The sequence below is a fragment of the Saccharomyces mikatae genome, assembly GCF_947241705.1.
Source record: "Saccharomyces mikatae IFO 1815 strain IFO1815 genome assembly, chromosome: 7".
NCBI lineage: Eukaryota > Fungi > Ascomycota > Saccharomycetes > Saccharomycetales > Saccharomycetaceae > Saccharomyces > Saccharomyces mikatae.
In genome coordinates this window covers 27,936-49,493 of record NC_079262.1, presented here as the reverse complement: position 1 = coordinate 49,493, position 21,558 = coordinate 27,936, and the positions used below count along the sequence as shown (strand labels likewise).

Genomic DNA, 21,558 nt, shown 5'->3' with positions numbered 1-21,558 from the left:
ATGAATTCGTTATATAGGGGTCCTACAGAATTTCAGAACCCGTAGTTAGAACTCATAGGTGAACTAACTCGAGGTGTTTCACAGAATAAATTTGTTTCCTTTTTTTTGTCATGGATACTGAAGGTGCTTCTCTAAGTGAGCAATTGCTGGATGCAGCTAGAAGAAATAACTTGGATCTATTGGAAACTGTATTCAATAGCTTAGATAACAATCCGGAAAAGATCGCAAAGCTCATCAACGAATCTAGAGAACCATTGGGGAATACAGCGTTACACTTGTGTTGTAAATATGGGTCCTGGGAAGTTCTTGACAAGGTTCTCGATCAAGAAGGTGAAATAGAAATAGACCCTCAAAACGATGTTGATGGCGACACTCCACTACACGTCACAGTTAGATATAGTCAAGAGGAACCCGAACATGGGACTTTTATTGCTAGAAACTTAATTGAAGTGGGAGCAGACCCTCGGGTGAGAAATTATAATAACCAAAAGCCAATTGACTTGGTTCATGGCGATGAATTAGATGAATTAATCGACCTTTTGCAAGGTGCCGAATTAGCTATTGATAATACCAATGGTTTAGCTGATAACAATGAGGATGAGGAAATGATAGATGATGGATCATCTGATGATGATGAAGCTGACGATAGAAAATAACAAAACTAGTGGTGCTAGTGCTATAAAGGAAGAAAGATAGATAATTTGGGTACATAGATAATTTTTATGCTATGTATATATTCCTTTTGATAAGCATTAAACAATGAGTGTACATATACGCATTTATATATATATATATATATACATATATTATTGTACATCATCTATTTTGGTGGGTATCCAACCATCTGGTGATAAGATGTCCTTTATCGCGATGATTAATCGAGTCCTCCTTTTCTGAGAAGATTTGAACTGCAGATAACTCATCCCCTCATATTCTGGTCTAATCTGCTTGAACAATTCCCATTGTGCAAACCGGCTTACAAGCGATTGACAGTGTTTCCTCAGTGGTTTGGATGACTTAGTATAAAACCCATTCTTCACTCCATTGAGAATTGCTTCTTCATTAGTATGATCATTCATAAAGAGTTTGATACTACACATTAGGCTAGGTACATCCTCCTCACCTGCCTTATCATCGTAAAATGATGTGTTGCAACTCATGAATATGGTTTCATGGTTGGCATTAGGTAGACGATCGTGAAAAGATTGCTTCAGGACATGCTTTACTTCATTTTCTAAACCAGGAATCACAACATATTTTAAAAATACAGGTTGTACAAATAACTCGTAGTTCAAAGCGTTTAGTATTGATGATAGTCGCTTCATTAATAATTTATCAGAGCAAGATTTAGATAAAGTGATGTTCGAATCATACCTTCCTGGCTTGGTTCTTACGACATTTTTCCTGTTGAAATTTAGATTCCCCCTCAGTATTGTTTTCACACTAGAGTTGACATATTGAAATTCATCATCATCTTCTATTTTGGGAAAGTCATGATCATTTTTACAATTATCGTTCAGAAAATCTATACTAGCATCACCACAGGGCAGTTTTGAGATGTACAATGCCAACTCCCAGTTGTCCTTTAGCTTGAACCTTGGTGGCGTCTCGTCGTTACTTTGAATAAAGTCGCTACCATTAGCTGGATTATACTCTTTTATATGATTTAATAAAACGGTATTAAGACCTCTCAAGGCTAGTATCTCCGCATGACAATCGTGTAGAATTTTCCCTCCACTTCTTCTTAATTCAGAATCTGGCATCGCTTTTACACCAGTAGCCATTGAAAGCACGTCTATATTGTTTGTATCATTCTTTCTGTTAATAGCTACAATACCGGCTAGTACTGTCCACTCCTTGACGCCTGTAGGCCTTGTTACTGGTCTACAAATAGGTTTTAGTTTCGAATACTCATTAATCACTCTTGTTGATATTCTGTCACCTAGTTCATCTTCGCTTAGCATGATATGGAGTTTAGCTCTTCAATGTTTTGTTTCTGAATACGAAAACCTTCACATTACTCTTATTTTCTTATTTTTGTTTTCACTGCAACATAATGATGATAGTAATATCTCTAATTCGATATACGTACACATATAAATGTAATTTTACAAACACAAAGATTAACTTACATATTAAAATTTGAAGTCAAATTTGATATCTAACTCACCGATCATGCGCTCCAATCCACCAAGACGTCTAAACTGTGCCAGAAGCAGCTCTTTCTCACGTTTTTCCTTAGCAACTTTATCTTCTTGTAGTTTCTCTTGTTGTGCAATCTCTTTGGCTTTTGCGTTTTCTTCCTTCTGTATCTCCTGATAATAAACTTTAGTTCTGGTTTTTAGCCGACTGAAAGGATCACTCTTCGAATCGAAATTATTGACATCTTCTTTCTTAACATGCTCCGCATTTCTGATGTTGCTCATATTTAACTTTCTATTCTTAGAGGTTAACTCTCCCAATTTTTTTATATCAGATTGGTCATTCTCGTGATGCTTTTCGTACACAGACATTCGCTTCTCAAAATTCCTTAATTGGGCGGAGTATTTTGCAATATCTTTTTCATTGTTTGTTTCCTTAGCATACTGTAGTTTCTCTCTCAATACAGTTTTCTCTAATACTGCATTCGTACCGGATAGCTTCTTATTAAATTGCATCCTATGACGAACAACCTCATCTGTAGTTTTATCGGTCAGTGGTGTATTTACAAAATCCATAACCTCCTTCGTTTTATTATTCAAAGAATGTAAAGAAGGTTTGACAATTTGCGAATTATCCAAAGCCCTGAGGTATCTTTGATATTCATCATCAGCGAACAAACCATCACTAAAATAATTCATTTGAAAAACTTTTCTGTCTTTACCTTGAGTAACACCAAAATACTGGTTAGTGTAAAACTTGCCCATGTTGTAAGGTTTCTGCAAGAAAACTCTCTCAATTCTCACCATACGGTAACTAGTTTTGCCTGTACGTTTATCTGTACCAACGTTAACTCTACCATAACAACCTTTGACGACATCTTCAAACCCAGGATAAAAACAAAATTTTGCGACAAATGAACGGCCAATCCTTACTTTGTTGAAATCAGAAATTTCAGGCTCCCTGTCCAGCTCGTCTTCCTCTTCCGCCCATTCCACTTCTTCTTCCCTCTTATCGTATAAGTCACCTCTATCAAAAGGATTATACTCTTCGTCATCTCCGTATTCACTCCCTTCATCATCTTTATAATCATCTTCTCTGTACTCGTCTTCATCATCTACCTCGCCTTCGTTGTCGCTGTAGTGACGATTCTTTCTTGCTCTTTGTTTCTTTAGTTGGGAAAGTTTTGAAGCCTTTATATCAGAATGACCAGTAGCATGTGTTGACCTAGTAGAAGTCCTGGTTTTTCTAGAATCTTCGTCATTCTTGGCTCTTTGTTGTTGTTCCTTCATGTCTCTTCCACGTGCTCTAAAAAGTTTCCTTTCCTGGTACTTTTGCATTATTTGAGATCTTTCAAATAACAACGTTTCACGTTCCATTTCAGGCAAGGACTCTAGGTGCTCCCTGTCGCTTTCATTCTTGTACTTACCTTCCAAGGGAAATGGATTGGGCTCTTCTACTTCCTCGGATCCATAGCTTGCATTTCCTACAGAGTAAGGATTGTAATCATCCTCCTCATCCTCATCCTCTTCATCGTCTTCTTCTGCATTCCCAACTTCAATCCTCCGCTTTTTGGAGAGAGATTGGTCATTGTTTTTAGCTCTCTTGGCAGATGTTGTAGTCAAAACTTGATCTTCTTCTTCAGATTCATCGGCACCAGCCAAAGCTAACAAATCTTCATCTAAGTCAGACATTCCTATAGCGTTCTCAGTTAACTAGTTCAAAACAATCAGGCGACTCCTCTTCTTTTACCATCTTTCAGAATCCTAAAAAGTTTCCTTTTATCTCTCATTCCATTACTGGTACCATCTTCATTAGATAAAGTTGTGAGAGTTTACTTTCGGGTAACCATTATTCGACAATATGATATTTAAGAGTATGTTAATATTGGAAGTGTTTACCGCTAAATACCACTTAAGAACAGGTGAACTAATCGTATCGAAAGTTCTGTGAGGACAAAAACATCAGAGAAAGGAAAAAATTTACATTTTAAAGATGTTTTTCAAAACATACTCTTTGAGTAATTACATAAATATGTACACACATTACTTATGTGATGTTTATTTCTTTGCACCGTATTTGTTGACAGATTTACCATCTGGGATAGTAAAGAAGACATATGGCTTACCATCCTTTGGTAAGGCATCCAATCTATAGTAACCCTTTCTTTCGAATTGGATAATATCGCCAATCTTCATATCCTTAACATTCAAATCAGCAATGGCGTCGGTGTGAAATTCGGTTTGAGGAGTCAAGAAATCCTCAAAACTTTCGTCTTCTTCCAATCTGTCCTTGGTAATCAAGTGGTCAAAGTCAACCAAATCAACAGGGACAACATCCTTAGTATCAGCCAGCCAAGTCAACTTGTGCTTAGTCTTCTTGAAATCACCCTCCAAATTCAACTTGGCGATCATAGAACCATCTTCATTCTTCTTGGTAATAATGACGTTACCCCAGTCCATTAATGTGATTTCTTCATCAACATTGATGACGTCAGCATCATCCTTGTCAACAACGATGTCCTTGTAGTAAATGACTTTCTTTTCACCTACAGCTGGGTTCTTCTTGTGCTTTGGTTTCGTTTCAGTTTTTGGTTCTTGTGGAGCTTCTGAGCCTTCTAAGTGAATCTTAACTGGATTAACAATCGCAGTGTGTCTTGGAGCAATTGGGTCAATAATTTTCTTGTTGAAAGCCCATATCAAATTCCATTCTAAGTTTATGACATTCCTGGATGGACCTTGAGATAAGACGAAGTTTCTCAAACCTTCAACAGTCATACCTCTTCTTCTCACACCTCTGACAGTTGGGAATCTTGGATCGTCCCAGTTTCCAACTAAGTCCTTGTCAACCATCCATTGCAACTTTCTCTTAGACAGCAAAGTTCTAACAAAGTTGATACGAGCGAAATCCCAGATGTGGACTTTTCTCAAACGTAAAGCTTGTAACATCCAATCATATTGAGCGTTACGGTCTCTATATTCAATAGTACGTAAAGCGTGAGTAACACCTTCAACAGCATCAACAATTGGAACACAGAAATCGTACGTTGGATAGATTTTCCAAGTAGACCCGGTTCTGTGATGAGGAGTCAAGTTACATCTGTAAATGACAGGATCTCTTAAAGTCTTGTTCAAGGCTTTGTAATCAATCTTGGCACGTACACAGTTTTTCAAACCTTCCTCAGTACCGTTCTTCATTTCTTCAGTAAAAATTCTTAAGTTTTCTTCAACGGAACGGTCTCTTCTGGAAGAGGCGATACCATCCATACGTTCCTCTCTCATCTTCTCAGTTGGAGTATCGTCACAGTAAGCTTTACCATCCTTGATCATTTGAATACAATAATCGTACATTTCTTGGAAATAATCGGAGGAGTAGGTTATTTTATCACCCTTGATCCCTAATAAATCCAAATCTTCCAAAATAGAATCTTGGAACTCTTCCTTCTCCTTTGATGGGTTGGTGTCATCGAACCTGATGATAAGTTTACCCTTGTACGCTTGGGCGAAATATTGGTTCAATAGAGCGGCTTTAGCGTGTCCAATATGTAGATATCCAGAAGGTTCAGGTGGGAAACGAGTAACGACTTCACCAATTTTGGCTTCTGGTAAATCGATTTCAAAGTTAGCCTTGTGAGTTTCCTTTTTCTTACCTACATTAGCGCTTTTCTTTAATTCTTGTAAAGATTTGCTCAAGAAATCGTGAGCTTCACCAAAGATTGGGTCCATTTCTAATAGAGTGTACCAACGAGAAACGTTAACATCAACTTTATTTTTGATGATGGAACCACACATCCCATTAGATCTCAGAGCGCCCCAACATGCTACATCAGCGGCTGAGTACTTCAACCCACCAAGAATAAAAGTTCTTAAGTTCAATTGAGAATCCAATGCTTCCAATGATTGTGATAATTTGGCGAAATTCTTGACAACCAATTCCTTTTGAGCCAAATCAACCCATTTAGCAAGTTGCTCCTTATCACCATTGTCGAAGATGGCAGCAAATTTGCCAGTTATCTTGCTAAAGACATCTTCAGTGGCATCATCTAGTATGGCAGCAGGGGCTTTCTTATCGTCGACAAACACGATAGCTATGGAGTTTGGAGCTAACGCGTTTACGATACGAGCAGCAATTAATTCAGCATAAGCCACAATTGGGGCTTTTCCATTAATAGTCAAGGTGGATGGCATCTTGATCGCTTTTATGGTTTCTTTAACCTCCAGAAACTGTTTTTAGTATTCTTTCTGTTGCAGCCAGATATCTTCAACTTTCTTCCATTTTTCATCTTTTTAACGAGAAAAAAAAGAAAGCAAATATTCGGGTAAATTGAAAAATTTACTTCGAGTATTAGGAGGAGATGAGGTATTGTTATGTTGCTAACCGTTCTGTAATATGTTAGGAGATAACAAAGAATCGAATTAGTGTAGTATATCCTAATGGGCGTTAGTGCGAATTTATTCGTGAAGCAGAGAGGTTCGACAACTGCTTTGAAGCAGCCAAAAGAAATAGGATTTTATTCAAGGACTAAGGATGAAGAATATTTAATTAGCGACGACACAAATTTGAATTACTACTATCTCCCAGACGCTGAATTGGACAGAAAGTTAGACCTCTCGGCTGGTTTCCAGAAATTTAAGGACTATTACAATGATTTTGAAGATAGATGTTCCTTACGTGGGCTGTTAGAAACTATAGAAAGCTCTGAAAGGCACAAGGGGAAAAAAATCAATGCTGATGTTATCACTTTTAGGGGGATCGCAAGGAAATTGATTTCATGTGCATTTGACTCCCCATCTTTTAACACTGTGAATCTTCGTGTCGTTTCATTCAACGGACAGCTTTTCATCAAGGAAGTGTCTGAAGCCATCGGTGCATCTAAGACATCCTCTACAGTTAGCGCCGGGAATAATATTAATCAAGATTTGAGTGCATTTACCGGGTACAAGTTTGAAACTTTGGCTACACTTTCTAACCCGCTGCAGTATACACCTCGTGAAGTAATAGAGAAAAGGACTAAAAGGATTGTGTCGCATGGCGATGAATACATCAGCGTTGTGAGAACTGGTGTAGGTAGCTGCAAATTAATTCTTGGTGCGGAGGTAGATTGCATATTTGATTTCAAGGAAAACGGCAGAGACAATTTGAAACATTATGCTGAATTGAAATGTACAAAACAAGTTATGAATGCGTCTGACACTCATAAGTTTGAGCGCAAGCTGTTTAGAACTTGGCTGCAATGCTTTTTGGTCGGTATCCCAAGGATCATATATGGATTTAAAGACGACCATTATGTGTTAAAGACTGTAGAAGAATTTTCAACAGAAGAGGTGCCGGTGTTATTGAAGAATAATAACCCACAAATGGGGAGCGCATGTCTAGAGGCGATTAAGTGGTATGGTCTCCTCACTGAATGGCTTTTGAAGATGATTCCAAGAGATGAAGATCCACATGCTCAAATAAGAGCGTTTAAGTTGGTCTTCGAAAACAACCATTTGAGGTTGTCCGAAATTGAAGAAAATGATGATGAGTATTCGAATTTGGTTATTGGTGAACATATATTAACCAATGGGTTCAAGGAATGGAGAAAATCACTGAAGTAACAATATTCCTTCATGTCTTTCCTGCGCATACTCTTGTCGATGTATGGAACCTCTAAGAATATATAAATGTGCAGATTAGATAAATTACATACACTATGCATTGCGAATCGTTTTTGTATCTTTATCGAGATAAACCCTGTATGATCCAAAACTTGTATTAGTTACAAATATTATGCCTATGATGCTAACCAGAATGAAAAGAAATGATCGTATACTAAACGCCTCAAAAAAAGCATTTATTACTTCTGCCAAAGTACGAGCCCATGCCTTAGCCCACTGATAGTCGGAACCAGGCAGTATTTTATCATTCATGCATTTAGACCATTCATCACAGCGTACTTCCAATGCCGGAACTCGCATATGAGGTTCGCACTGGTTTCTATAGTAGTTGGATTTACAAGTTGCAATTTTGTCTAACGCTTCCCTCACATCATGTTCTAGTTTCAGGTTAACGTCGTTTCTGATCAACAGAATGAATTTAATAACAAGGGATAATGTTATCATCCCAATAATGAAATTGAAAAGCAGTTGTATATACTCTGCAATTAAGCCTGGTCTTACCCAAACGCTTTGAACAGCCAACCGAGCATCCTGCTGGAGTTCAACTTCCATTACATCATCACTTTCTAATAATCGGTTAGTGACCATGCCACCAGTTGGTCTCGAAATACTTCGGAGTTCCATATTAGGCTTTTTCTTGAGATATGAAACTCAATAGTTGACTCTAGACTGATCAACGCATCAGTAATACTAAAAGGAAGCTAGCTTCTTTAGTCGCTACTACAATATTGATAACTTCCGGGTAATATGTTGATCGTTTTTTAGTTCATACGCTTTTGAAAGTATATAGTATTACATATCTTATGCTATTGACGATTTCCATATTATAGAAACAAAGTGTAACCTTCTAGTGCAATAGATATCCTCAAATCTCCTAGGTTTCTCTCTTCAGCCAAAAATCGTAACTCTTCAAGTATGGTTAGCCTTGGGTCTCTTTTAGCAGGGGTTGCCTTCACGTGAGTTACTATAACATTCAAACCACTTAATCCTTTACTGCTATTGTATAAAGTGTTTAAACTGGATAATTCGTCGATTAAATATATTGGTGATAAATGCCCATATAACTGTTCAGGTTTAGAAGACAGCGGGCAAGAACACTCGACTAATATACCCTTGAGATGTGCAAGTGGTATATTCTCAGCAACGTAGGACCAGAACTCCTCTAATAAAGATTCTCCACATTCCCTGCGGTCCTGTTCAACGTCTCCGCAAACTATTACACAGTCTTTACTTTTCCTGTCTCTGAAAATATAAAAGGTGCTGTATACTGGCGTGCCGGTTCTGACGCCTACCCCGTGGTGAACCTTGAACGGTATCACATCCCAGGGAAAGATGGTGCACTTCTGGACTTCCCTGGAGTTCAAAAATTTTAGCTTCAATTTTTCCGAGCGTTCAGCTGTCAAATCTGGCCATATTAAATCATTAAAGACATGTTTTTGCAAGGCTTCAATTGTGTGTGATAAACCCCAGATAGTTTTCTTTTTAGTGTTTTCTTGCTCGTATATTGAAGGAGAGTTTACAACTAGTCCACTGATATGATCCAAGTGAGGATGGGTAATATAGTAGTCTGTAATTCCCTGAAATACCTTAAAGGTTTGCTTTGTTATATTAGCACTTTCAAAATGACCCTCCTGCCTCTTTAAAGATTGTATCAAAGATTTGGATAGGCCCTTTTGTATGCTCAGTTTAGGGTGGATAAAAAATTCTATAGGTTCTCGGTCATGTTCGTAAAAACTTGGAACGAATTCGTCATAACTTTCATTGTCATGCTGCCCTTGTACTAACATTTCTCGTAATTGATGCATCCCAGAGCCGCCATCTATGGCTATTAATTCTGGATCTTCCGTTCTAGCAGGTTTGAGTATAAAGCACTGTGTTCCGTATTCAGTAGGTCCTCCATTGGCCCCAAGGACAGTTATTTCGAATACAACCATGAAGAGAAATGATTTACTAAAAAGAAGGGATGAAGAAGAAGAAAACCTGGAAAACGCCGCCTTCTATTAAAAAAATATTGAAAATAGTGAAAATATATAAAGCTCAGATCTTGCTAACTCCCAAAACAGTAAGTGCTTGACTTTAATCAGGTTTCAGTCTTATGTTACGTACTCTGATTGAAACATATACTATAAGCAGTATCCTATTTTCGTGCGCTCTTTTACTCGGGTTTTTTATTGTGACAGATGTAATATTATACACACGCTGACATAAAATGTACAAATAGTCCAGAACGGTCAAGGTATGGAGATTTGAAGTGAGTACCAATTAGATCGCTACCTTTTACGTGAACAAATTCATCCCTTCTTGGTCAATATATCCGCTGTTGCATATAACTAACAAAGAAAGAGGGATGTTATGATTTCTTACCCGGGTAACGATCCCTGGACAGCTGAGTGATTCACCATTCTAATGTTAATAACTTTGTCAGGCGAGTCATTTGTGAAACCGTGAGCAGCTTAACGGCTTGGGCTTCTTCCTGTATTACAGCCATGAAAAACCCTTGCAAGCTGTATGTTTGGAAAATTTTTCGTATTAAGAGAATGTTGAATCCTAAATCTAGAAGAATATCGGCATTTGCGATACTTTCTTCTTTTTCATCGCTATATGAAAGAGCCCACTTTGAAATGAAATACTGTATCCAATCAATAAAAAGATCTCTGTCTTCATGGATGAAAAAAACATTAGCACGTGAATGCAACAAGTAAAATCTAATCTTCCAAAAGAGATCTGGATCAACTTCTTGTAGTATTTCAGGAAATTCGACAACTATAATTACTCTTTGAAATTCAGTTAATAGATCGTTTATGGCCTTATCATAATACAGTGAGCCGTTATGCCTGAGTTGCAGAAATTGATTCGCATAGATTTTATATAAGCAGGTTGAATGGTTTATAATGAAGTCGCACTCTCCAAAGTAGGGTTGTTCGATAAGGTCTAATTGGGAATTTTTACATAAGAATTGAATGACCTTCTGGTTTTCAACCATCTTGTTTGCATTTACCGCGATGCATTTATTTTTGATATGTTCCTTTAATATTGAATGTCTTATTGATGAAGTATTAAATGATAAATCATTCCTTTCAATATAAGCAGATTTAGAAACTGGTGTTTCAGCTTGATTTGTATACGTTCCGGAGTTCATTAAAAATGAAGTGGGAGACACACTTTTTCCATCGGTTTGCTTGTGCTTCTTGTTTTTTTTTTTGGTAGCCAACATGGACATTAGTTCACTATCAATAAAGGATCTTTTTTGAGGGGCTAATGAGGTATTAACATTCTCTTCGGATGATGAGCGATCATTTTGGTCTAATTCACGAATTGCGTTGGCCGTTGTATCGTTTCCTTCACATTTTTCGATTGTTGTGTTTTCAATTTCCTTTGCGTTTGATATATGCATTGCAAGCTTTATAGTCCCAAAAGTCTTTTTTTGATTATCAATAAGGTCAAGGGATCCGGAATCTAATTCATGAAATCTCAGCTTCATCGGCTTTATGTAATAGACTTTTTCACTTATGGTATCTTGTTCAAATATTGTGTTCGAGGAATTGTTACAACTGATTTTCTTCAGAGGATCCCATACCAAATCTTTTAAGTCTTCTTTCCGTAAACGCCATGTCCCATAGGTCTCCTTCTTCATTGGCTTGTTCCATTTCAATTTCTTGGCCCTTATTTTAAAAAATTCCAGTTCATCAAAGTGCGTATCAAATAGCGCATCATAACTTCTCCTAAAAAAATCAGGTTCTTGATCGCTTCCTGAAAATTCAACAATCCAATTTTGTGCACTAGCCTTGAAATTGTACTTGCAGTGTTTGCTCTTACCTTGCAGAGCTTTGTCAGCTGAAGTCAGTTGCAATAAGTATCTACCATATGTTTGCTCAAAAATTTTGGGCGCCCAATCTGAAAGAGGGCTATCAGAAAATTTAACGCAGGAGTTCAATTTTTCATCGTATAGTTTATTGTACCGCACCTCTAACGCAGAAGGCATTAATCTTAACTTTGGAAGTGACCATTTCTTCCTTGAGCTGCCTTTTTTGACGATGGGAATATTAAACCATCTTAACCCTATAATACTCTCAGGCACTCTATTCGTGGGTAATGTCTGTTGAAGGGGGAAATCTAATTCAGTTGAGAGACTTCTAATCCATTTGAAGAATAGAATATCTTGTTTTTCAACTTTCAACTTTTCCCTGAGCATCTTATATGGTAACGCTTCTTTGTTATCTTGCTCAATGTCGGATGTATTCCATATTTTGTTAACAATGATGCCATTTTTTTTTCTCTTAGAGGTGATGTGAATTACCTCCAAAAAATACCCTTTACCATTAATCTCGTTGTTGTTCTCGAATTTTTTAATAATGAATGGTTTGAGTTGCAGATTTTTTAACTCTTTCAAATTCCTTTGTGCTTTTTTTCCCAATTTGATGTTTTCTTTTAGGCTTCCTGATCGATCAAAATAGCCGCCCACGTCTTGATTGATTTGAGGAAAGTTCACTTCCCAAAGTCCAAAATTCATGTTTTCGTGAAACAAAACTTTCTTTTCTCAATGAGTTCTAAAAAATAGGATTATTTAACAATAATGATCAATATATGTGGTTTTATCTCTCCTAAGTGCTTTTAGCTTAGTATTTTACACATCTTATAGAGTAGTATTTTCAAACTCACCTCGGGAAAGCAAAAAGTAAAAATGCATCATAAAACGGGCCGAAAATAAAATTAAAGAATACAACTGCTGGAAGAACTGAGAAAAGGCTGCTATATTGACGACAATGGGCCTTTGTGTCATCCAAAGCTAATGAATATTTAACTGTTGATATGTAAAAGAAAAGAAGGGGACATTGAGTATAACATAGAGACAATAATATCTGTAACAATATATCCACGAAAGAAATTCGTGAATATTAGATCAATAACTTGCATCATTGGAAAATACCTTCTTCAAGAATTAGTGCGTGTTAAGTGTGACTACTTTGGTCTTCAAATTCTTCCCCTTCTTCATCATCTATGTCCATTACAATGACTTCTGAAGTATTGTGATGCACAGATTGGTCATTGTCATCTAATATCAAAGGATGCGTTTCGTCGTTTGAGAATGGTTTAATATTCTTTAGTGTAGCTGAGCTTTCAGTTAGCTCAACCAAAGCATTATACCGCGATACAAACCTTGGTCTCGTACTTAATTCAATAGTCAGGTGCGTCGGTATATCAGTTTCAAAATTAGATTCTGATCTTTCCTTCAGAATCTTGAATACTGTATAAATATCGCTAAATGAAATATGGTTGTTGTAAACATTATCTTCAAAAAGAGTCAGATCAAGGCTTTTTAGTTGTAAGACCAACTCTTTCGTAGCAAAAGCCAACATTCCGAAGCGGTTCCCCATAAACTTACGAATAGACTCCATAAATTCCCCCATGGGCCTTTGATAAAGAGCAGCATTCTCACACATTATGGGGTAATTACTTTCGTCCTCATCTTCCGATATAAACAACAAAAATGTAGTATCTTTATATTTCACAGTGACTTTAGGCATTTTGCTTGTCATTAGAACTTCTGCCACGTTACGGATATTGGCCTCTGATGATGATGACTCTTCAACAAGTTCATCATCATACTCTAAAAGATCTTCTTCTTCGCCGTCTTCCAATTGAACTCCTACGTCGTCTAATTCCACCATCTTATGCGCTTCTTCCTTACTCATATTTTGAATTTCGTCAATATCACAAGTAACACTTTTATTGACTATATCTTTTCCAAAAGTATATGTATGTATAATAAATCATATTCATGTGTTTCCCTTCTTTGAACCTTGGTATATAATTTCATTATATCATGTGTCACGAAAAGATGCAGAGCTCGGCGGGTATAGAACTTTCGCCCACATTAGAGACAAGACTATTTATCATCACGACATATTGATAGGGATTCTTATGGAAGATAGTTGTGTTCTTAATCAAATTAAGTAATATAAAGTTCCATTGAAAGCAAAGCATGAAAACTAAGTTTGACTGCATCAGCACAGGGAAGAGAAATAGACCCTCTCCAAACAGTAGTAACGAAGTCCAACAACACCCTTATCAGTTCTTTCAAAATGCCGTATTGGGCATTACAGTTCTTTTACTAACAAAATAACCTCTTTATTTTATTATCTAGCAGAGGCAAAACCAAAAATGGGTTTTCTCTTCTAGATTTTTAGAGAACAAAATAGATATCGATTTGGTCGTCGAACCAGCTGCATTCAAAAGGAACAAAAAAAATAGCCGCCAACCAAGTTTCAAAGTGGGTTTGTCTTATAACAGCTTACTGGATGATTGTGATAATGAAAATGACACTGACGATATATTTGAGGGTCGCGGTATAAGGTTCTTCGATCACGATGATAATTTCTCCATAACAGAGGATGATACACAAATAACCAGTAAATTATTTGATCATGACTTGAAACAAATACCAAATGAAATACCAAAGAAACAAAAAAGAGTAACAGTTAGGAAAACATCCAAGAAATGTATAAGCACATCCATTTTACCTGATTCATTCAGAGGGGTTTTCAAATTTACAGAGTTTAATAAGATGCAGTCAGAAGCTTTTCCAAGTATTTATGAAGGTAACGAAAATTGCATCATTTCTTCACCAACAGGATCAGGAAAAACTGTATTATTTGAATTGGCCATATTACGTCTTATAAAGGAGATGAATAGTGACTCTAATAACACCAAAATCATATACATCGCCCCGACAAAATCCTTATGCTATGAGATGTACAAGAACTGGAACCCATGTTTCGTTAATCTTTCTGTCGGCATGCTTACTAGCGATACTTCTTTTCTGGAGACAGAAAAGGCTAAAAAATGTAACATAATCATAACAACACCAGAAAAATGGGATCTGCTAACAAGAAGATGGCTGGATTATAGCCGACTATTTGAATTAGTTAAGCTCGTCCTAGTCGATGAGATTCATACTATAAAAGAAAAAAGAGGAGCAACCTTAGAAGTGATTTTGACAAGAATGAATACAATGTGTCGGAACATTCGGTTTGTTGCTTTAAGCGCAACTGTCCCGAATATAGAGGACCTAGCTTTATGGCTCAGAACGAACAACGAGCTTCCTGCAAGTATTCTTTCTTTTGACGAATCTTACCGACAAGTCCAGTTAACCAAGTTTGTTTACGGATATTCCTTCAATTGCAAAAATGATTTTCAAAAAGATGCCATATACAATTCTAAATTGGGTGAGATCATTGAAAAACATGCTGATAATCGCTCGGTACTAATATTCTGTCCGACCAGGGCTTCAACTATATCGACAGCCAAATTCTTACTCCATAATCATCTCCCTTCGAGAAGAGGTAGTAGGAAAGAGAGTAATTATTATGCCTCAGATAAAACATTAAGCGAATGCATGCGCGAAGGTATTGCTTTCCATCATGCTGGAATCTCATTGGAAGACCGTAATGCCGTTGAAAAGGAATTTCTAGCAGGTTCAGTAAATATATTATGCTCAACTTCAACATTAGCAGTTGGTGTAAACCTTCCAGCCTATTTGGTTATTATTAAAGGCACAAAAAGTTGGAACTCTTCTGAAATCCAAGAATACTCAGACCTGGATGTTTTACAGATGATTGGGAGGGCTGGAAGGCCTCAATTTGAAACTCACGGATGTGCAGTAATTATGACAGACACTAAAATGAAACAAACCTATGAAAACTTGATTCATGGCACTGATGTTTTAGAAAGTTCGTTGCATCTAAATTTGATAGAACATTTAGCAGCAGAAACGTCTTTAGAAACTGTGCATTCAATTGAAACCGCTGTGAATTGGCTGAGAAATACTTTCTTTTATGTCAGATTCGGGAAAAATCCTGCTGCCTATCATGAAGTGAACCGATATGTCAGTTTTCACTCGGCTGAAGACTCTCAAATAAACCAATTCTGTCAGTATTTACTTGACGCCTTAGTGAAAGCAAATATAACTGAAATTGAAAATGGGAAATATAAGTCGACAGCTTACGGAAACGCAATGACGCGACATTATATATCATTTGAGTCCATGAAAAAATTTATCACCACAAAGAAACTTTTATCCTTGCAAGAAGTGTTGAATTTACTGGCCACGTCAGAAGAGTTTTCTGTTATTAGAGTGAGACACAATGAAAAGAAATTGTTTAAAGAGATTAATTTATCACCTCTTTTGAAATATCCATTTCTAACTGAGAAAAAACAGAGCCAATTAATTGACAAAATTAGCCAAAAGGTTTCTCTTTTAATACAATATGAGCTGGGTGGATTAGAATTTCCATCATACGAAGGTGCTTCAAAATTACATCAAACTCTTGTTCAGGATAAATTTCTCGTTTTTAGACATTGTTTCAGATTGCTAAAATGCATGGTGGATACATTTATTGAAAAACGTGACGGAATATCATTGAAAAATACCTTGTTTCTTCTGCGAAGCTTAAATGGCCATTGCTGGGAAAACACTCCGATGGTTCTTCGACAATTGAAAACAATTGGACTGATTTCAGTACGAAGGTTAATACGACATGGGATTACCAACATGGAAGAAATGGGAAATTTGTCAGACACTCAAATTGAATATTACCTAAATCTCAAGGTTGGAAACGGGATAAGAATTAAGAATGACATTTCCTTACTGCCTTGTTTAGATATTAGAACAAAATTAGAACATTACAAAAAGGAAAATGAGGAGATATGGTTAACATTTAAGGTAGAGATTAGTGCAGCATTCAAATCTAGCGTCTGGCATGGTCAACATCTCTCACTAGACATTGAAACTGAGAAAAGCTCAGGGGAGTTGGTAGACTTCCGGAGATTGCAACTCAATAAACTACAAACACCAAGAGGCTTTAAAATTTCAGCCAATATCACGTCCAAACTAGAAAAAATAGAATTTTCCATTCATTGTCAAGAGATTGCTGGACTCGGCAAAACTATCGTATATTCTACTGACCATCTAGCATCTCAATTATCTACAAAGACTTCACATGTGAAGAAAGACCTAAGTAGTTTAGACAAATGTCTCTTTCATGTGAGCAGTAGTGATGAAGAATTTGAGAAACGACATAAGGTCTATGACAATGATGGCCTTGAAGAATCGCTGTCTTCGGATGATAGTATACTAGATTATTTGAATGAAGTAAAAAGGTCTCCAAAGGTTCTTGTACCTTCTAATGCCGCTCACTCAGATGGGAACTCTTTTGTACAGGCAGTTAATGGTCGCCAGGTAAGATCCAATGGTAATTATGAATGTTACCACAGTTGCAAAGACAAAACACAATGCAGACACTTGTGCTGTAAGGAGGGTATACCAGGAAAATATATAAAAGAGAAAGGAACATCTTCAATCAAGCAACATTTGAAAGATGATCAGGTTCGCAGGCCCTTGATTGCAAAAAATATCAATTTAGTTCCTAACTTGGAAAAAAAATCAAACAATAAGTCAAGTCAATCGAAGGAAGAACATTCCAATACTGGAGTAGTTCGTTCACACTCTTCAGAAATTCATGATCTACATTACACGTTTTTTAGGGAAGGTAACGAACAAATCTTACCACCTGACCACGAAGATTGCCCTGAAATAATCTCCATTGACCTTAAATCCTCTGATGGTTATTCTAGTAATACGGAAACAAGTCCACTAAGTGACCATAAAGGTGATTTGGATTTTCTAGGTTCAGATGTGGAATTTGAATGAAAGGCATGACTGGAACAATAGACATTTCTAATTCTTTCTATTACCATGATTTGCTAAGCCATTTGTCGTGCTTACCAACTGAGCCTGATATGCCTAAAAGAGTCAAATCATCCTTTTTTGGTGTTCAAAAGCACTGATAAAATAACCTCAACTTTTTCAATCCATTAGAAGTACAATGACGTCGTTAATTAACTTGTTATTATTGTTATATACTACGCTATTTATCATTTCTAGATTAGTCACCTGATCGCGATATATGATCCGGGTCAGTAAGCCCGAGATGGAATAACTTTACCGGCGGAATTCTTAGATCAATGGAAGTAATCCAAAGTGAGATTATTATATTTATCTATGCGTATCTGTCAGGAAGAGAAAGCGTTATTGGAAGAGGATTACTTACATTTGTTTTAAACATAAAGATTGTACGCTTGCTAGAAATGTCAACACTTAGTGATAGTGATACCGAGACTGAGGTTGTATCGAGAAACTTATGCGGAATCGTCGACATAGGCTCAAATGGCATTCGTTTTAGTATATCTTCTAAGGCCGCGCATCACGCAAGAATTATGCCTTGTGTTTTCAAAGATAGAGTTGGTCTTTCTTTGTACGAAGTTCAATATAACACACATTCAAATGTGAAATGCCCGATCCCAAGAGATATTATAAAAGAGGTTTGCTCCGCTATGAAAAGGTTCAAATTAATTTGTGATGATTTTGGTGTACCTGAAACAAGTGTCAGAGTCATTGCGACAGAAGCCACCCGCGATGCTATTAACGCAGACGAGTTTGTTAATGCAGTTTACGGTAGCACTGGCTGGAAAGTAGAAGTATTGGGCCAAGAAGACGAAACCAAAGTTGGTATATATGGTGTCGTTTCTTCATTCAACACAGTAAGAGGTTTATATCTTGATGTAGCGGGTGGTAGTACTCAATTGTCGTGGGTAATAAGCTCCAACGGAGAAGTCAAGCAATCCAGCAAGCCTGTATCCCTACCATATGGAGCCGGGACTCTTTTGAGGAGGATGAGAACAGACGATAATAGGGCACTTTTTTATGAAATTAAAGAAGCATACAAGGATGCTATCGAAAAGATTGATATTCCTCAAGAAATGATTGACGATGCCAAAAAGGAAGGTGGATTTGACCTTTGGACACGTGGTGGTGGTTTGAGAGGTATGGGTCATCTACTTCTTTACCAATCTGAAGGATATCCCATCCAAACCATAATCAATGGATACGCCTGTACTTATGAAGAATTCTCGTCTATGTCAGACTATCTATTTTTAAAACAAAAAATACCCGGTTCTTCAAAAGATCATAAAATCTTTAAAGTTTCTGATAGAAGGGCCTTACAACTTCCTGCTGTCGGTTTATTCATGAGTGCTGTCTTTGAGGCAATCCCTCAGATTAAAGCCGTACACTTTAGTGAAGGTGGTGTTCGAGAAGGTTCTCTTTACTCTCTTCTTCCAAAAGAAATCCGTGCACAAGATCCTTTGCTAATTGCATCCCGTCCATATGCTCCACTACTTACTGAAAAATATTTATATTTGTTGAGAACATCGATTCCACAAGAAGATATACCGGAAATAGTAAATGAAAGGATTGCTCCCGCTTTATGCAACCTAGCATTTGTTCACGCCTCTTATCCGAAAGAGTTACAACCAACAGCTGCGTTACATGTTGCCACCAGAGGAATAATAGCTGGTTGTCATGGATTATCACACAGAGCTAGAGCACTGATAGGAATTGCATTATGTAGTAGATGGGGTGGCAATATTCCGGCATCTGAGGAAAAATACTCTCAAGAATTAGAACAAGTAGTTTTGCGTGAAGGCGACAAAGCCGAAGCATTGAGAATTGTATGGTGGACAAAATATATTGGTACGATTATGTATGTGATCTGCGGCGTTCATCCAGGTGGTAATATCAGAGATAACGTATTTGATTTCCATGTTTCCAAACGTAGCGAGGTCGAAACTAGTTTAAAGGAACTATTCATTGATGATACTACAACAACAAAAATAAAAGAAGAATCCACGCGTAAAAATCGCGGGTACGAAGTAGTTGTGAGAATCAGTAAAGATGATCTTAAAACGAGTGCTTCGGTACGTTCCAGGATCATTACGTTACAAAAGAAAGTACGCAAATTATCGAGAGGAAGTGTGGAGAGGGTCAAGATCGGCGTACAATTTTATGAAGAATAATGACATCTAGTCTTAAGAAAACTTAAATAGTGAATAGGAATCCTATATAAGCATCTTTTATTTCCGAAAATTCAAATAAAATAGTAAAGGAGAAAAAAAGGAGATAAATTTTACCTAAAGAAACAAAAATCATGTAGATTTCATAAATCGTTATATTCTTTGTCTATAAATATTTATCATCACGAGAAACTCGTGAAACTCTAACAAAGTTTATACAATATCACAGTTGTAAAATAAGAAAAAAAGATCATAGAGAAACATGTTCACATAAGTAAAAAAGGAGTTCTTTTTTGCCGTTCACACTCAAATCACAAAAAATTGAGTTCAAGCACCGATGATACCAACAGACTTACCTTCAGCAATTCTCTTCTCGGCTAGAGCAGCAATAACAGCGGCACCAGCACCAGAACCATCTTCAGCAGGAACAATCTTGATTGGGTAGTCGTCTAGCGAGGTTTGGGTCCAACCGTAAATGTCTCTCAACGCATTGGCAGCCTTTTCTTTGAAACCTGGGTATCTGTTGTAAACAGAACCATCGGCAGCGATGTGACCGGTCTTGTAACCTCTCTTTTGACAGATGGCAGCAATACCACAGACAGACAATCTAGCGGCTCTAGTACCAATTAATTCAGATAAACGTCTAATTAATTTACGTTCTTGAACGGTGGTGTTGATGCCGAACTCGTTCTGGAACAAATCATCTGTATCTTCCAAGTTTTCAAATGGATCTTCTTCAATTCTGGCTGGGTAAGAAGTGTCCATGACGAATGGCTTGTCGAATTTAGTTAAGTCTTGGTTCTTGAAGATGAAACCTTGCTTATACATATCCATCAAGGCCAAACGTAAAATTTCACCCAAGTAGTAACCAGAAGACATTTTTTCAAAAGTTTGTTGACCTGGTCTTGGAGATTCCTCATCAATGGTGATGTCGTATTTAGTTCTTGGCAACACGACGTGCTCGTTGTCGAAAGAACCATATTCACAGTTAATGGCCATTGGAGCTGATGGTGGAATGTCATCAGATAATTTTCCTTGTAGTTTTTCGATGTCGGAACAAACATCGTAGTAAGCACCATTGACACCAGTACCGAAAATGACACCCATCTTGGTTTCTGGATCAGTGTAGTAAGAAGCAACCAAAGTACCTGTAGTGTCGTTTATCAAAGCAACAACTTCAATTGGGATGTTTCTCTTGGTGATTTGCTTTTGCAACATAGGAACAACATCGTGGTTTTCAATGTTTGGAATATCGAAACCTTTAGTCCATCTTTGCAAGATACCTTCATTGATTTTATTTTGGGAAGCAGGGAAGGAAAAGGTGAAACCCAATGGAATTGGTTCCGAGATACCTTTTGGGAATTGTTCATCAATGAAAGCCTTCAAAGAATCTGCAATAAATTCCCATAATTCATCTGGGTTTTGAGTAGTTCTCATAGCATCTGGTAATCTGTACTTAGATTGTGTAGTGTCAAAGGTACGATCACCACCCAATTTGACCAACACAACTCTCAAGTTGGTACCACCCAAATCAATGGCCAAGAAATCACCGGATTCTTTACCAGTTGGGAAGTCCATAACCCAACCTGGAATCATTGGGATGTTACCACCCTTCTTGGACAAACCCTTTTCCAATTCAGTAATGAAATGCTTAGTCACGGTTTGTAGGGTCTCAGATGAAACAGTGAACATTTTTTCGAAATTTTCAATTTGTTGCATCAACTCCTTTGGCACATCAGCCATGGAGCCCTTTCTGGCTTGTGGTTTCTTTGGACCTAAATGAACCATTTTGTTTTTGTTAGTGTACTTAGTGTATGTGGAAAACTATACTATTATTATCTTAGAATATAAA

The 21,558-nt window shown here is 37.1% G+C and overlaps 12 protein-coding genes across 12 annotated transcripts; 4 read left to right on the top strand and 8 right to left on the bottom strand.

Moving 5' to 3' along the window:
• Positions 1 to 110: 110 nt before the first annotated feature.
• On the top strand, positions 111 to 656 carry ANK1 (ankyrin repeat-containing protein ANK1; the record flags this gene model as incomplete). The annotated part of the gene is made up of 1 exon (XM_056222484.1): positions 111 to 656. One exon carries the CDS (start codon positions 111 to 113, stop codon positions 654 to 656), a length of 546 nt encoding a protein of 181 aa, XP_056082170.1.
• Positions 657 to 806: 150 nt separating this feature from the next.
• Positions 807 to 1,964, bottom strand: TAD1 (tRNA-specific adenosine deaminase; the record flags this gene model as incomplete). The annotated part of the gene is made up of 1 exon (XM_056222483.1): positions 807 to 1,964. The coding sequence occupies one exon, from the start codon at positions 1,962 to 1,964 to the stop codon at positions 807 to 809; it is 1,158 nt and encodes a 385-aa protein (XP_056082169.1).
• Positions 1,965 to 2,135: 171 nt separating this feature from the next.
• On the bottom strand, positions 2,136 to 3,833 carry RTF1 (RNA polymerase-associated protein; the record flags this gene model as incomplete). Its single annotated transcript, XM_056222482.1, has 1 exon — positions 2,136 to 3,833. The coding sequence occupies one exon, from the start codon at positions 3,831 to 3,833 to the stop codon at positions 2,136 to 2,138; it is 1,698 nt and encodes a 565-aa protein (XP_056082168.1).
• Positions 3,834 to 4,199: 366 nt separating this feature from the next.
• On the bottom strand, positions 4,200 to 6,326 carry GUS1 (glutamate--tRNA ligase GUS1; the record flags this gene model as incomplete). Its single annotated transcript, XM_056222481.1, has 1 exon — positions 4,200 to 6,326. One exon carries the CDS (start codon positions 6,324 to 6,326, stop codon positions 4,200 to 4,202), a length of 2,127 nt encoding a protein of 708 aa, XP_056082167.1.
• A 246-nt stretch (positions 6,327 to 6,572) lies between these two features.
• On the top strand, positions 6,573 to 7,736 carry RAI1 (decapping nuclease; the record flags this gene model as incomplete). The annotated part of the gene is made up of 1 exon (XM_056222480.1): positions 6,573 to 7,736. One exon carries the CDS (start codon positions 6,573 to 6,575, stop codon positions 7,734 to 7,736), a length of 1,164 nt encoding a protein of 387 aa, XP_056082166.1.
• A 93-nt stretch (positions 7,737 to 7,829) lies between these two features.
• On the bottom strand, positions 7,830 to 8,420 carry BRR6 (Brr6p; the record flags this gene model as incomplete). The annotated part of the gene is made up of 1 exon (XM_056222479.1): positions 7,830 to 8,420. The coding sequence occupies one exon, from the start codon at positions 8,418 to 8,420 to the stop codon at positions 7,830 to 7,832; it is 591 nt and encodes a 196-aa protein (XP_056082165.1).
• Positions 8,421 to 8,620: 200 nt separating this feature from the next.
• Positions 8,621 to 9,730, bottom strand: PDE1 (3',5'-cyclic-nucleotide phosphodiesterase PDE1; the record flags this gene model as incomplete). Its single annotated transcript, XM_056222478.1, has 1 exon — positions 8,621 to 9,730. The coding sequence occupies one exon, from the start codon at positions 9,728 to 9,730 to the stop codon at positions 8,621 to 8,623; it is 1,110 nt and encodes a 369-aa protein (XP_056082164.1).
• Positions 9,731 to 10,191: 461 nt separating this feature from the next.
• ZIP2 (Zip2p) lies at positions 10,192 to 12,306 on the bottom strand (the record flags this gene model as incomplete). Its single annotated transcript, XM_056222477.1, has 1 exon — positions 10,192 to 12,306. One exon carries the CDS (start codon positions 12,304 to 12,306, stop codon positions 10,192 to 10,194), a length of 2,115 nt encoding a protein of 704 aa, XP_056082163.1.
• Positions 12,307 to 12,745: 439 nt separating this feature from the next.
• On the bottom strand, positions 12,746 to 13,489 carry RMR1 (Rmr1p; the record flags this gene model as incomplete). The annotated part of the gene is made up of 1 exon (XM_056222473.1): positions 12,746 to 13,489. The coding sequence occupies one exon, from the start codon at positions 13,487 to 13,489 to the stop codon at positions 12,746 to 12,748; it is 744 nt and encodes a 247-aa protein (XP_056082162.1).
• A 290-nt stretch (positions 13,490 to 13,779) lies between these two features.
• On the top strand, positions 13,780 to 17,505 carry HFM1 (DNA helicase; the record flags this gene model as incomplete). Its single annotated transcript, XM_056222472.1, has 2 exons — positions 13,780 to 13,837; positions 13,985 to 17,505. 2 exons carry the CDS (start codon positions 13,780 to 13,782, stop codon positions 17,503 to 17,505), a joined length of 3,579 nt encoding a protein of 1,192 aa, XP_056082161.1.
• Positions 17,506 to 17,942: 437 nt separating this feature from the next.
• On the top strand, positions 17,943 to 19,709 carry RTG2 (Rtg2p; the record flags this gene model as incomplete). The annotated part of the gene is made up of 1 exon (XM_056222471.1): positions 17,943 to 19,709. The coding sequence occupies one exon, from the start codon at positions 17,943 to 17,945 to the stop codon at positions 19,707 to 19,709; it is 1,767 nt and encodes a 588-aa protein (XP_056082160.1).
• Positions 19,710 to 20,033: 324 nt separating this feature from the next.
• HXK2 (hexokinase 2) lies at positions 20,034 to 21,494 on the bottom strand (the record flags this gene model as incomplete). The annotated part of the gene is made up of 1 exon (XM_056222470.1): positions 20,034 to 21,494. One exon carries the CDS (start codon positions 21,492 to 21,494, stop codon positions 20,034 to 20,036), a length of 1,461 nt encoding a protein of 486 aa, XP_056082159.1.
• Between the last annotated feature and the right edge of the window lie 64 nt (positions 21,495 to 21,558).